Raw genomic sequence first — 14,434 nt, forward strand, 5'->3', positions numbered from 1 at the left:
AGGCTAAACATCCCCTGGTGCAACTTGAGGCTGTTTCCTCTTGTTCTATTGCTTGTTACTAGGAGAAGAGACAGGCCCCACCTTGCTACAACCTGCTTTCAGGTTGTAGAGAATGATAAGATCACCCCTGAGCCACCCGTTCTCCAGATTGAGCAACCCCAGTTCCCTGAGCTGTTCCATGGAACAATTGTGCTCCAGACCCTTCACCAGCTTCACTGCTCTTTGCTGGACACACTCAACACCTCAATGTCCTTTGTGTAGTGAGGGTCCCAAAAATGAACACAGGATCTGAGTACACTTGCACGTACGTGACTAGTTTAAATCTCTGGAATTGTTGAGAGCAGTTATTCCCATTAGAATCAAAATAAAGGATAGGAATTGTACTGCAGGAAGACTTCAAGATGTGTTTTCTTCTTTGCTCTGGGTTCTGAGCAGTCTCTTCATTAAGATATTTCATAGTGCTTTGCGTGCATTTCCAGGTGGGAAGCTCTGAAATGCTTGGTGTCCTTCTATGGTAGAAAATATGCATAAATCAGAACAGGCCCTCTTGCTGCTAACAAATCCTGCAAAATAATCAGCTGTGCTGTGAGTGTATTTGTTTGCAATAAACAAACTACTGCCAGGTAATTCCCAAAGTCTGTTAGCTCCATGACTGTTTAACAACTATATTAATTATATAAACTATAATTTTCTTCTAGTGTATTTTTCTTCAGCTTCATACACTTGGTGAAAACCAGTACTAAGTGCAGAAACATTACTGCCTGGTAACATTTTCATCCCTGGAAGTTGTTGATGTTTTTTTGGGCGTAGGTAACTTGTACACAGTATGGAAGAAACAATTTATGAGATCTAGAGAATGTGATTGAAATGCTGGTTTAGGAGGCCAGTTTTCTGAAATAAGTGATTTACAAACTGTCTTATTTTCAAGACAATGCATACAGTGAAGACTGATAGCTCCAACAGCCTTTTCAGGACCAACCAATCACTTGTCCATAGCAGCTGGACACATTTTACCCTGGTCTCAGTTTTACTCAGTCAAGAGCAGGGGTTTATCAATGTGTATCAGCAATAGCATGGCCAGCAGGACCAGGGCAGTGATTGCCCCTTTACTTGGCACTGGTAAGGCCATACTTCATGTACTGCATTCAGTTCTGGGCCTCTTAATTCAGGGAGGGCATTGAGGTGTTGCAGCATGTCCAGAGAAGAGCAATGAAGAGGGTAGGTCCTGTGAAGAGCATCTGAGGGAGCTGGGATTGTTTAGGCTGGAGGCTCAGGGGGTCCTTATCTGGGAGGTTGTAGCCAGATGTGGGTCACTGATATCCCAGGCAGCCAGCAGCAGGATGAGAGGAAATGGCCCCAAGCTGTGCCAGGGGAGGTTCAGGTTGGATGTCAGGTGGAATTTCTTCATAGAAATGGTGATAGGACATTGGAACAGGCTGCCCAGGGAAGTGGTAGAGTTACTGTCCCTGGGAGTGTTCAAGGAAAGACTGGACATGGCACTCAGTGCCCTGGTCTAGTTGACACAGTGGTGTTTGGTCATGCGTTGGACTCAGTGATTTCAGAGGTCTTTTCCAACCTAGTTAATTCCGTGATTCTGTATGAAATTACTGAAGCCTCCTTCCTAGACACGTTCTACCTGTCCCCTTCCAGCCTTAAAACCTTCCACAAAAGGCAATAGGTGGCTGGTTTTTTTTCTTTTCCTTTTGAAGAACGGTCAGGATATGTGCACATTTTTCTTTTGTCCTGCATGCTGCTTTCTTGCTAGTGACCCTCTCTCTTCCTCAAGTTTTTTGCTTTGTCCACATTACTATTCATTAGTCCATATCTGTTCTTAATTATGAAGTACAAAGCTCCTTGTCATTCTTTAAAGTTATTTTTTAAATTAAATTATCCCACAACCTTCATCCTTTTCTCACAAATGTAAAAAATTTTGATGAGAAAATTATCCCTTTTTGATACTTCAAAGAGAAATCTTCAAAGCTCTGAGGTACTTCACACTCTTAGCCACACTCTGTAGAATTAAAAGGTAACTATTTTGACTGGAGCTTGCTTTATTACAAACCAAAGTCATCACACTGTAAATTTTTGCATGGTGCCATGAGGGCTTAATTTAGGTGATGGAAATTTCATGAAAATTTCTTTATGCTGTAAAAATTAAGAGCAGACATGAGTTATTATAACTGCACAATATAACTTAATAGGTGGAAACTTGGTGAACTTTTGTAATTTGGTTGCTCTGGAGTTCTGTGGCCATACCACAAATTTCTTCATGCTTCATACCATGGATTTCTTCATTCCCCCATGTACAGCATAGCCTGCTGCAGCCTGCATGAGAAATGGGACAAGAGTGCTTAGCTATGAGTTGGATCCATTATAATAAGATTATCCTAGAGCTACACAGACCTCAGCAAGCAGCTATTTTAAGCAGAGAATAACAGGGAACAAGAGCAAACAGCTGCAATACACATCCAGCTGTCTCCATTTCTAGAATTCCAGGGTGGACAGTGCTGCTGTGATATGCTTACTGTGAGCCTCAGGTAGGACACATCCCTTTCTTATCCCTTCATCCTCTGCCTTCTCTTCTTTTTCACAATTTTAAAAGTTTAATGAATACTTTAGAGTGCAACTGTAAGTTTTAGTTCTAAACTTGGCTTGCAGAGAATAAACCATAAGGCTACTGGTAAGAGGCAGGGAGTTATTTCCAACATAATTGTTTGCACAGGAAAACCATACCACCTGGTATGTATTAGCTACATTTTAATAGTCTCCAGTGGTTTATTGTGATATATCCAAATCAAACCACTTAGCCAAAGTTCATACAGCATGTAACAAAACATATTCAGAGTAATGCACAGCACTTTTTCTGTATTTCAAAAACTCTTTGATTTCTTTCTCTTACCAACTCACTGCTGGATATATGCCAGTGCATTGCCCTTTGTTTGGACTCTAATGGCCCTCTGGAGCACTTCATTGCCTGTAGAGGAAGTGAGCCCTCTACCTCTCTATTGTATCCATGGGCATAACTTTCTGCTTCCATTATAAACATTGTCAAAGACAGGGTGAGAGGATTTGAGGAGAATCTACAGTTTTCTATTCTTCATGCTGATAGTTGAGTGTTTTTATATTTTGTGAATGCAGTCTTATGCCATATATAGAGCCCCTTTATGTCATAGTGCCTTCAGCATCAACCTAAATCCAGAATCAGAGGAATAAATGTCTGGTTCCAGGTGCAAAACTATCTACTTCAAAAACTCACAAATGGTTCTGCAAGGAAAATTATTATTGCCTCTTTCTTTGCTTAATAAATGTGGTTAACTCTTAAAAAGAATTTTCCATTAAAGTGAAATTTTGTTACATGCCAAAAGCTAGGACATAATCTTTAATTCTGACTAACACTTTGGAATTGAGTACTCTCCTGCTATACTGGTGTACTGTTATTTATTTTTCTGTAATGGGATATTATGATCATGTATATTAAAAATCTTTCCTGAGGGAGATTTTAGTGACTTTTAAGTGCTTATCTGGTCAACATACTTGTCTGCAGCCAACAATCCAAATACAAAGTGATTATTTTGAAAAGCAATCACAAGTAAGTTAAGCCCTTTTTGGAGAGAAGATAAAAATATTATGAATTATTTTAACCATAAATCAGTGAGGAAAACTTGGAATAAACGTCTATTCTCAGCATCTCAGATGTAAAGAAATTAAAAGTCATAGGTATGAAATTCTAAATCCTTTAGACTTGAATTTATGTACTGTTAGTTGGATATGAGAGCTGGTTCCTACTGAATATACTTGCAAAGGATTTTGAAATAAGTGTTTCACTGACAAAACCTCAGCAAAGTGACATTTTTGTGTGGTTCCTTCCACTTCTCTTTTCACCTTCCTCCTGGATTGGAATATATAAGAAAAAGGTTATAGTAAAGAAAGAGGATTTAGTAAAATTAAAGTAAAATAAAGTAAAATAAAAATATACAACATGAAATTTTCTGCAGTGATCCTCATAGTGACTTGAAAGGAGCAGAACAGACTCTTCACACCACTAGTGCATTAGTTTGGGACTTTAGTGATCATCCCAAGATATCACTTCTATGAATAGCACAATGTTGGCATGAAAAGCCACAAGCATCTCAATTGAATTTGCTGAAAATATTTTAAAATAGTTTAGGTTGTTTTGATATGATGACAATTTGACCAAACACAGCAGTCAAGGTTGTAGGCTTTATGATCATAAAGGGTATTTTAGCTGTGATACTAGTAGTACTTATTGTTTTTGTTTAGCCAGCCAGATCCTTTGAAATCGAACTTTCTTACAGTGACTTTTTAAAGCATTGGAAAAGTCACTTGTGCAACAATGCAGTAAGGAAGGAGCAGGAGGTTTCTGCATGTGTCTGTCTGTCCGAGCCACCAGGGGGGACTCATTCCTCATCTATAACTTTTCTGCAGCGAGAGTCTGACAAAAAACCACCTATGCTTTAACCAGGTCAGGAAAGTCAATTCAGCAGAGTTTGTCTTCGTTTATATTAAGAGAGCTTTATGTAAAATCTTGTTAATCCTGATTTATTCCAATTTCACTGCAGGTCTTGCTATTTTTAAGCAAAATTTGTCTATCTTGAAACAGAACTGTCTTATTGCTATGATCACAAAGAGCTTATATGTTTTATAGCATCCCTTAAACAACAGCAAAAATCTGTGTGTGATGTATATACTCTGGAGATCTGCCAGGAAAGTTAATAATTCTATATTCCCACTTAAAAGCCAAATACTGAAAATTTCTTAAAATTTCTTAAAATGTTGAGCTCTGTCAGGCCAGTGGGCCTCTTCTTGTGGTCTACAGAAAGGTTTGGAAATACTAAAGAGAATTCTCTAGCTGCAAAAAATTTTCAAATTTTATTTTTTTTTCCCAAATTATTACATGTAGTAGCTCATTAGTTGGTACTTTCAGGCACCTTTTATTCAATTTGCACCTTCCTTAATTAATCTAGGAACTACCCCCATCTCTGGGCACAATCAGTCATGGCTTTGTGCACATCATTATTCCTAAATTATTGTTTGTGTTACATGTTCAGACTTCTGTAAAACAATTTCTTAATCTTTTGCTTCTTTACCTTTATAATATGTAAAATATTACCCTGGTATGCACAGAATTTGTGCAAATAAAAACTTTTAAGCATTGTGAGGGAGAATGAAGAGAATCAGAACAATTGATTAAGTTGTATTTGTGGTAATTTTTATTGAGTTTCCTGCTTAGCAGGAAACAAATTCAAATACCTGTCTATTTTATTTTTCTTAAAAAAAACCATACAGTTCCTGACCTAAGAGAAGTCAGCAGACATATACACAAACCAAGAATATAACTCCAGGCATGACTCTGTGCTGTGGGCAAATCATGCAGTGCTGCTTCTCCAGCACAGACCGTGGGGAAGAGTCTGGGAAAAGGTGGCAGAGAGACTCTGGGGGTCAGATATGGGAATTATCAGGTGTAATTTTATTGATTTTTGACTTTGTTCCCACTAAGAAGTGTAGCTGTGATAGATACAGCTTTGAAGGTGGTATCTGGCATCATGCAGGACATGAGTGGTTCTACTCAGTAACATCAGATGGTTACATTCAACTCCATTTGAAATACATCATCTAATCACATTCCTCCAAATTTCTGGTGTATTCTTAAACCATGGTGAGATTTGTAAGAAATTTATAATGAAAACCAGTGTGAGGTACTGATTACCATAAAAATAAAAGAATGGACTTGGTTTTTATCAGCTATGGATTTTTCTCTTCTTTGATATGTGCAGGAAACTGTTTGAAATTACGCCTTTAAAAATCTTACACCTGATGAGTCAACTAAACTTGTTCTTTATGTGCTTCTGGTAGTTATAATGTAATTTCACTTCCCCATTTTACACAGTTTTCTCTTTCATTTTTCTCTCTTGGTTTGAAATGCAATGTCGGGGGGAAATGTAACAACAAATGCAGGAATTATTTTTCTTAACAAAATTTAATGTGATGGTAAATGACAGTGCTGCAGTAGAATTTAAAAAGATTGCAAAGAATGTGATAAATAACAGAACTTGCCCCAAAGACATGTGACTGATGATGACTATGCTGAATTTGCTTCCTCTTTCTCCCAAACGACGTTTTATGCCATCAAACACTGAGCAAAAAAAAAGTAACTATGTTTGGACTCTTTTTTTTAATTTTATTCACCCCTGGAGTCAGTGAATTCATTTGTACATCATCAGATCTTGATATGTCATATACTTTTTGTGGTAAGTAAAAAATAAGTAATCATTTTGTTAAATTTGCAGGATAATTACTGTAGTCTGAAGGATTGTGAATTTTCTTTCAAATTTGTTTCTTTGAGGAATATGGAAAAATAAAAAGTGTATTTCTATTATTAATCATATTATTAATTATAAGCTTTTTACTCCATAGACTTAAATCTTAACACAATGCTGGTTCCAGCAGCTATGGGAGAGAGAATTCTGTTCTCAAGTAAAGTAGGCATGTTTTCGTTCAGGAAATATTAGAAGATAATGGATTTCAACTTGTTTCACAAGTACTCTGCTGTAGAAATTATGCTTATAACCAGTTTGTTATAATGAAAAGCTTGAAGCATGTGAGAAAAATCAGGAAATGTGATATTTTGTCAGGCTGGGGTACCAATAAAGCTCTGAGACAGCAGAGTGTGTCATTTCTTGCCATGTCTGTGTCATGTCTGATATTTTGTGTATTTTAAAAATGCAAGGTGGGTCACTCAGAGAAAATCTACTCAGAGGTTCATTTACATTATCCTGGAAAATATGCTGGTGCATTAAAAATATTTTTAGCTGTTGTCAGCATGATTAGCATAAGTAGGGATATTTTCAGTAGAAGACCATGCTGGTTTAGTGCTAATAAAAAGTTTGTATATCTTCAAAAGAGAAATAAAGGTACTTTTGTCTGGTTTGTGTGTATGCAAAATATCATCAACTGAAAATTGACTTCTCTTTTTACTTAAAGAAATATGATACTGCTTTTGTCCTCTAAATGTAAACATAATTAATAATATAATTTAAAATACATATTTAATATTTACCACATATATTGAATGATTTTTTAGCATATACCTTATATTAAATACATTTTAAAATATGTATGTGGGTTTTTTTGTGTGTATAACTAAATTCTTACTATTTTTATGGAGAAGCCCATTCACACTGTCAATGTGAAATGTTTTTTTTTTTTTTTTTTTTTTTTTTTTTGTAGATTGTACAGCTCATGCTTTCACGTTTAATCTGACACCTTGCAGCACAATGAACAAATATGCCTGGAAGGCTGCACTTACCTGGATTCCAAGTGAGTCTCTCTTAACTAGACAATCATATTCTGGAAATGCTGAAAATGAAATACAATTGAAAAACTGACACTTCATCCTAAATGCCAAGTGATTTCAGAAATTGGTTTCTGGGATTAAAAATGGAATGGATAAACTATAGCAATGGACTGAAATGATGATTTGTGAAAATGTGGTTGAGGAAAATGTGTTTACTTGGAGCAGTTACCAGAGCCCTGCACATGGACTGCCACTGTACATGCAAATCTGTGACAGTTTAGGTCTATTTGCATTTTGGTCTTCTGGCCTGGAGAAGATCCAAGCCTTTTAAAGGAGAGAGAGTATCATCACACCATCCAGCTATGGCAGGACTTCTACAAAGAATAGGCAAGTTTCAAAAGCTGGAAATGGTACTGGATTTTGCATGCAAACCTAACTGTATTCTTTAAATCCACAGCCATAAAGCCAGCAAGCTCAGCTAATGAAATGTTTAGAACCTGGCTGTATCATAAACTTCACCTTCTGCACTAGGTTTGCTTCCCTGGAAAGGCATCTTTATGATGCATTCATGATAGTTTGTTTGCAACACCTGCTTAAAACTAAGGTCTTCATTTGAGTGCCTTTTTTTTTTTTTCCTGGAAGTAGCAGTTTTCAAGATATATACCTTTTAAGTTTTGGATGAGTCTTACACAAATACAGTATCTTGGCATAATCTAGTTTTTATCTAAACAGCATGTCTCCATATACACTTTTCCTCCCCACCAGTTACCATTTTCTTACTTGCAATGTTTTAATTAGGGAGTGACATCCACTTTTTGAAGGTTGTCTTCCAAGTCTGGTATGATGGGGCCAAATCACTCACCTGGAAAGAACTCCTCTGCAGTGGAGCTGACGATAAATACTCAGTGTGTGGAATGCTGAAAGGAGGTTGGTGTGAAAACACAGGGTGCAAGCAACCCATGCAAACAGATTTTTATCTCCACAATTTAGAGCTTGCTTGGCAGGCAGCAGACCTCAGAGCAGGCAGTTCTCCAGTGCCAGAACCCCATTTAAGTAGAAAATGTTCAAATTCTATATTTTAACATCCTTGTGCTGCAGTTTCCATCTCCATAAATGAGGATTACTAATATCATTCATCTCCTTAGGATACTTATGGTTAACATCTCTAAAATGACATGGGATTTCCTGGACTGAACAGGAAACTTGAGAGGTGCTGTGGGCACTGCTAATATCCAGAACAAAGTTTATTTAGGTGTGTGTCCGGATGGTTTTTTAGAGATTTTCTACACCTAGGTATGAATTTTTTTTCTTAAGTACAAAAGAGTCAATCCTTTGGTAGGGGCTAACAAGTTTTAACACAACATAGGCTCAGATTCAGAGAATTCAGGCAGGATGTCAGACCAAAGGCCAAAAAGACTTGTGAAGAGGTCAACATATACTGTTTTCCTTTTTAAAAAAATCAGTATCTTTAAAAATCAGCTCTCTTCAGTTACCATTCAAGTGAACTATTACAAGTTAAATTACTGGAGTTATCACAGTAGTATGTTTCTGTAGGAGATGTTGCAGGAGCACTGTGGTTAATTTCTCTTTTCTAATGTGGTTTCAACAAATAGAGCTCTGAGAGAAGAACCAGGTGAGGGCTTTATCAGTGAAAGGGTAAATGACATTGGCAACTGCTGCTGAGAGATATGCCATATTGCTTTGAAGTTATTTAGGCAGTCTGATTGATGGCTGTATGGTTAAGTAACTCTTTGTATTATAATTATCTCTGTTTTTCAGAAACACTTGTATCATCATTTGACATTAAAGGCTCAAGAATAAATTTTCCAAAGGTACTTTTCAACGGTTTGTATAAAGAAATAATAATAGGGAAATCACATACTTACAGGTATATTTTTTCCTGAAGAGAGATGTTCACCCAAACTGTAGAAGAGGAAATGTCAGAAAACTTTCTTATAATAGAAGTGATGACACTAAAATGGTAGCATCTCTGGAAGGCAAGATGTTCTAAGGTTATTATTCCTGTATCATTCCTCCTTTATTTTATAAAAGAAAAAAACAAAGTAATCAGTTAATGTCATATTAATTATTCAATTTTGTTTGGTAAGTTACTATCTTTCCTTTAACCTGTTTGAGTAAATCAATTCATATTTTTTCTGCCCATTTCATTCTTTATTTTGCATTCTCTTCACACACTGCTCTCTTAGTCCATTTTCAAAGATTTGAAGAGGGACAACAACATCCAAAAAGTAAAAGCAGTGCTTCACTTTTAAACCAGGGGCAGCAGCAGTCCTCAGGTTAAGCCATTCTCATCCAACAACTGCCTCATCTGTTGTCTGAGCTTTTCCAAGACCATTATCATCCCTATTAATCCCTAAAAATGTCACTAAGGAGCTCCTACTGGTCCAAAATCTCCACCATCACCCTTAGCTCATGGACTCCATCCAGTCCAACACCTCTTGTAGCCCCAGAGTTACTAATGGACAGGAACATCCTCTGCCATGACCTGTCCTCCTATAGATGAGGAGCTTCTGGTAGACCTGACACTTCCTGATGGGACTCTAGATCAGGAAATGCTGTTCCTGAGTACTCCAGCCATGAGAAGAAAGCTGAATAGTTTTGTTTTTATGCACTCATATACCTGACTACACCCATGAGAACAGTCCCTGATGGGAATCTTTTTCAGTTCTAGCACAAATCACCAGAACCATTCCAAGAAGACCCTTAGACAAGAGCAGGCAGTATTGTGCACTAATTGTCTTTTTTTTTTCTTTTTGCTTGTTTTAGGGCAATTACAGTATTGTTGTGCAAGGATTCACTGATTATTCTGAGAATAATATGCTCATGTGCTTGAATTTCACCATGATAGTAAAACAAGATGCTTACTGAGTGCAACAAACTTCTCAAATAATTCCAGAACATGGAGGTCACTTCTGTAAGCAATTTGAATCCAAGCTATGAAGTAATATGCACACTAAATTTCCTGAGGCAGAATACATCATATGCTGTCTGGGAAGCTATATGATGTATAGTTTTACTCATTTGTAGCACAGCCCTAATCAGTTGCTCAGCCAATGTGCACAAAATCTCTGGGAATCAGGCATCCTGATTAATTCACAGAATTACCTTGATTGGATGTCAGGCTGGTCCTGCATTTTGGTGCTGTGTGCTGTGCCTTGAGTTACAATAAAGTTGACTCCTTCAGGCTGAGCTAAAGTAATCAAGAAGTTTTGAAGTTTTGAAGTGCAAGAATCAGAAGTTCATCAGTATTCAATTTAAAATGACACAGCAATTGAATTTGGGAACCCTGCTGTGAGGGGGTGGTGGTGGTGGTCGTGGTGGTGGAGGGCGGGTTGGTTTGTTTGGGCTTTTCTCTTTTCTTGTAACAATAAAACTTGTTTGTACAATCAATTTAAGAGATTTTTTTAAAATTCTTGTTATTTTCTGATGTTTCTTCAGATGTTTCATATTGTTCTGCTCTGTTTATACCAAGCTGAAACAGAGGAGCAATAATTTTTTATGTGATAATAGCTGATGTGGATAAAATCCAAAGTGGAACACATTTCCAGCTACACTGATATGGTACAGCTGAATTTAGCCAACCAGGGTTGCAGCTGCAATCCCTTAGAATGTTTTTAACTCTTGCTCAGAGTCTGAGGGGCAGAGGCTACACAAGCTGTGTCCTTCAGAAGCAGGAGGATGGTGTCACCCAACAGGTTGATCTGTTCCTCAGTTATTCCTCTAAAGCATTTCTAAAATTTTCCTGTAGCTTTTTCCCCTTGGGCAGCCAACACTGAATACCCACCTGCCCTGTCTGTTGCTCCTCTGCACCCAAGACCTCCAGTAAGACTTTGGTGGAGTATGAGATTTGGTCCTTAGGAAAAGTTCTATCCTGTTTTCATCCTCAGCCCCAGATAGCAGGGCTGGTGAACTTAGTGAGTTCAGAGACTTTTCCCCAACTAACAGGACACTGTTGAAGCTGCACTTTGTGCTGGCTACTAGTTCATGCTGTGTCTAGCAGATAACTTCCAAAAGCATGGAAAATTTAAAAGCCAGAGTAAAACAACCCTCTTTCGGACTGAGAAATGCCAAACATGCAAATTAGCAGAAGTAAAGCTTTAAATCTCACTTTACACATAAAGAAAGATATTTTTCAAACTTGATATCAGAAAACTCTAGGAGAAACCCCACACCTGAGTTAAAATTTGGGTTTAATCATACATAGTTTGGCTAAATAAAGCAAAATCATTAAGAGTCAATAAAAATAGAAATAGAATTGCATAATGACTGGAGATAAGAAGCCATGATTACATCTAAGTGATGGTGGCAAAGCATCTGTGCTTTCATTCAGTCCACAGACCATTCCAGGAGCAGTCCAAGATGGACTATTACAGCATGTTCTGCTTATGTTTAAGCTGATTTACTACAGTTGTGATCAATTTATTCCTAACCTGACATACCGATCAAAAAGCAGTCTGAGAGCATGATAAGCAGTACCTACCTTCCTGATTCTGTTTTGCTTATTTCAAATAGTATCTGTTAGAAATTATTGACCTAAGGAACAGTCTTACCTTATGACATCCCCGTGTGTACATTTCATGGCATCCAGCAATCACAAGTCCCAAAACCATCTTCAGTGACAAGGTGTCCTGAGATTTTTTTTGGCCTGAATTATTTGGGGTGTTAGAAGAAATATTTGTTTATTAAGCAGCAAGTAACACAAATAGGAGAGATTAATACTTCTGGAGATCAAAGACATTCATGTGTTCTATTTTACATAAACATGTTTTAATGCTTTATGGATGTTACAGAAAATTTACAGTACATGTAAAGTTATAATTTCTGTCTCTGAATGGAGACATTTACAGATAAACATATGCACTCAGTATCTTGCCTTGCAGACTTTTATAATATAGACCTTCAGCTGAAGGGTTGTAATTGTACATGCCAGCAGAGAGGACTACAAGGCAGAGTGCAGGAGCCACACTTCATAGAGCAAAGATTCTCTTCAAAGCCCTCAAGCTTTCTCCTTCTGTGACTGGTGGAAGTTTCCTCTTATTCAGGTGCTGGTGACTGCCACACCACGTCCTCCCCTGGACAAGAGGATACAGATTTTGTAAAGGGCAAAACATGCAAACAACTTACACTGAAACTGCTGGAGTGCTATGGGATAAAGGGCTGAGCTGAAGGCAGAGCTTTGCTCTTCATGTCTGGTCCCTGGGACAGAGCTCTTAAAAAGCTCTCCTTCCTTCCTTATACTGTTGTCCAGAGCTGACAATAGTTATCACTTATTTCCTTTCCAAACTTCCCTGAGCCATATTCAGGGCTCCACAGCAAAGAGTTTATCTAGGATGAAGTGAGCTACCTTGGGCTCTAGTTATTGGCATTATTGGTTCAGTAAACTCAGATATATTTTTTTGCTTCTTCATTTGTTGTAATCCGATACCAGAGGTATAAGGAATGTCTTACCTGTCCCTCCTGTCCCTATCCTATTGGCAGACAGCCAGAAATCCCCTCCCTGACTCTTTCCTAGAAAAAGCCAAGACCTGAGATGCGCTTCCACTTTTGCCCTGCTACCACCATGCAATAAAGAAAAGGCAAAGAGCCACTCTTTTGATCCTCGTGCTTGTCTCATATGCTAGACCTAGCTACTTCTTATTGATACAATAGGAAGAAGTTACAGTTTGTAGCATTCATTTTCTGCCTCTGTCTAGAGTTGGAATGCTGTGAATACTGTGAAATAAGTATTTATCAGCTAAGAATTTCTTTCTTAAAATATTCTTTGAGAGCTACATGCCCTGAAATCTTTGTATTTTGCCAGGAGTTCCAATGAACTGTGCAAAGCCTCCTCCCTTGCAAACAAAAGTAAATCAAGGAAGGTTTAGTGTTTGGCATATTTATGTGAAATTAATATCTAAAGCCATCACAAATATCTCTTTTTCTCTCCCCATTACTGTTGTTTTTAAGAGGCTGTCAGGATTTTCTGCAGATGGGAAAATAGCTTTTCTTCACCCCCTCACCCTCTGTTGCCAAATATGTAATTATGAGAAGAAGCAGTTCCTGCATAATGTGGTTTCCAATAAGAGTGCATACTTTTTGAGCTGTGTTATTACAGTTTTATTTGATAAAAGCCATAACATATTAACGATTTCAAGTGAGTGAATGCCTGCTGACCACAGTAACATTTGCTGGCTGAAATTGTAACCATTTGAGATAGATGCACAAAGATAATTCCATGTAATTCAGGTATTGCAGTAGCATCTCTTGCGTCCAGGGAAGCAATTCCCTAGGTCACCACTTAGCTTGTGTGGCACAAAGCACACACATTCAAATGGAACAAATAAACTACATGGTCCCTGCAGCAAGAAGGAGTTGGATTTAATGATGCAGGAGATGTGTCCTGATGTCTTACATCAAAAGAGAACCATAGCAGATGGGGTAGTGATATTTCTAATGGGGAGAGATAGGAGGAAGGATAGGGAAGGGAGGATTCCTGCCTGCAGAGCTTAGGGGAGAGAAGGCAGGAAAAAGGAAATTTGGAAAGGCTTCTTGCTGGCAGTAGAAATTACTGGACTTTGGAAGTCTTGGATAATAGTCACTGTGCACACACACTTGTCTTGTGGATCTCAGGCATCCTGGTAGATCCCTTGGCTGCAGTAGATGGGTATGTTCATAACCTCTTTTCTTCCAGATACATTTTACTACTGGCAACAAGAGAAATATATGTATATAAAATATATATCTTTAATATACATGCATCTATCTATCTATCTATCTATCTATCTATCTATCTATCTATCTATCTATCTATCTATCTATCTATCTATCTATTATCCATACATATATTTGGCCAGGTATAACAGCTTTCTGTATGGGAAAATAAAAAGCCCACAACATGGTTTTTTTCCTTGAGCTTTAGCTTAAACAGCTGTCTTAGCTAGGAGTATTGTGTTTTTAAATTCAAAGTTCTTGCTAAAATAATTTCTTGCTGACATAACTAAAAGCAAAACTTTTAATAGCAAGCCTGGCTGTTTGCTCACAGGAGGGAACAGTCACTCATTTTAAGTACTATGATTTCTGTCTGCCCATTTCCCCAGGCTGCACAAAACCTTTGAGAAC

General features: G+C 37.7%; 1 protein-coding gene across 2 annotated transcripts; it reads left to right on the plus strand.

The window, feature by feature from the left end:
• The first annotated feature begins 5,412 nt into the window (after positions 1-5,412).
• LY96 (lymphocyte antigen 96) lies at positions 5,413-10,642 on the plus strand. 2 transcript variants are annotated; one of them, XM_079299534.1, is made up of 5 exons: positions 5,413-6,269; positions 7,249-7,338; positions 8,114-8,242; positions 9,095-9,147; positions 9,222-10,093. In XM_079299534.1, exons 1-5 carry the CDS (start codon positions 6,176-6,178, stop codon positions 9,324-9,326), a joined length of 471 nt encoding a protein of 156 aa, XP_079155660.1. In that variant the 5' UTR covers positions 5,413-6,175; the 3' UTR covers positions 9,327-10,093. The 2 variants fall into 2 exon arrangements, with proteins under 2 accessions (XP_079155660.1, XP_079155661.1); XM_079299535.1 differs by lacking the exon at positions 9,222-10,093 and adding an exon at positions 10,103-10,642 and having other exon boundaries at positions 5,420-6,269.
• The last annotated feature ends 3,792 nt before the right edge of the window (positions 10,643-14,434 follow it).

This window comes from Erithacus rubecula (genome assembly GCF_903797595.1).
Source record: "Erithacus rubecula genome assembly, chromosome: 3".
Classification (NCBI taxonomy): domain Eukaryota; kingdom Metazoa; phylum Chordata; class Aves; order Passeriformes; family Muscicapidae; genus Erithacus; species Erithacus rubecula.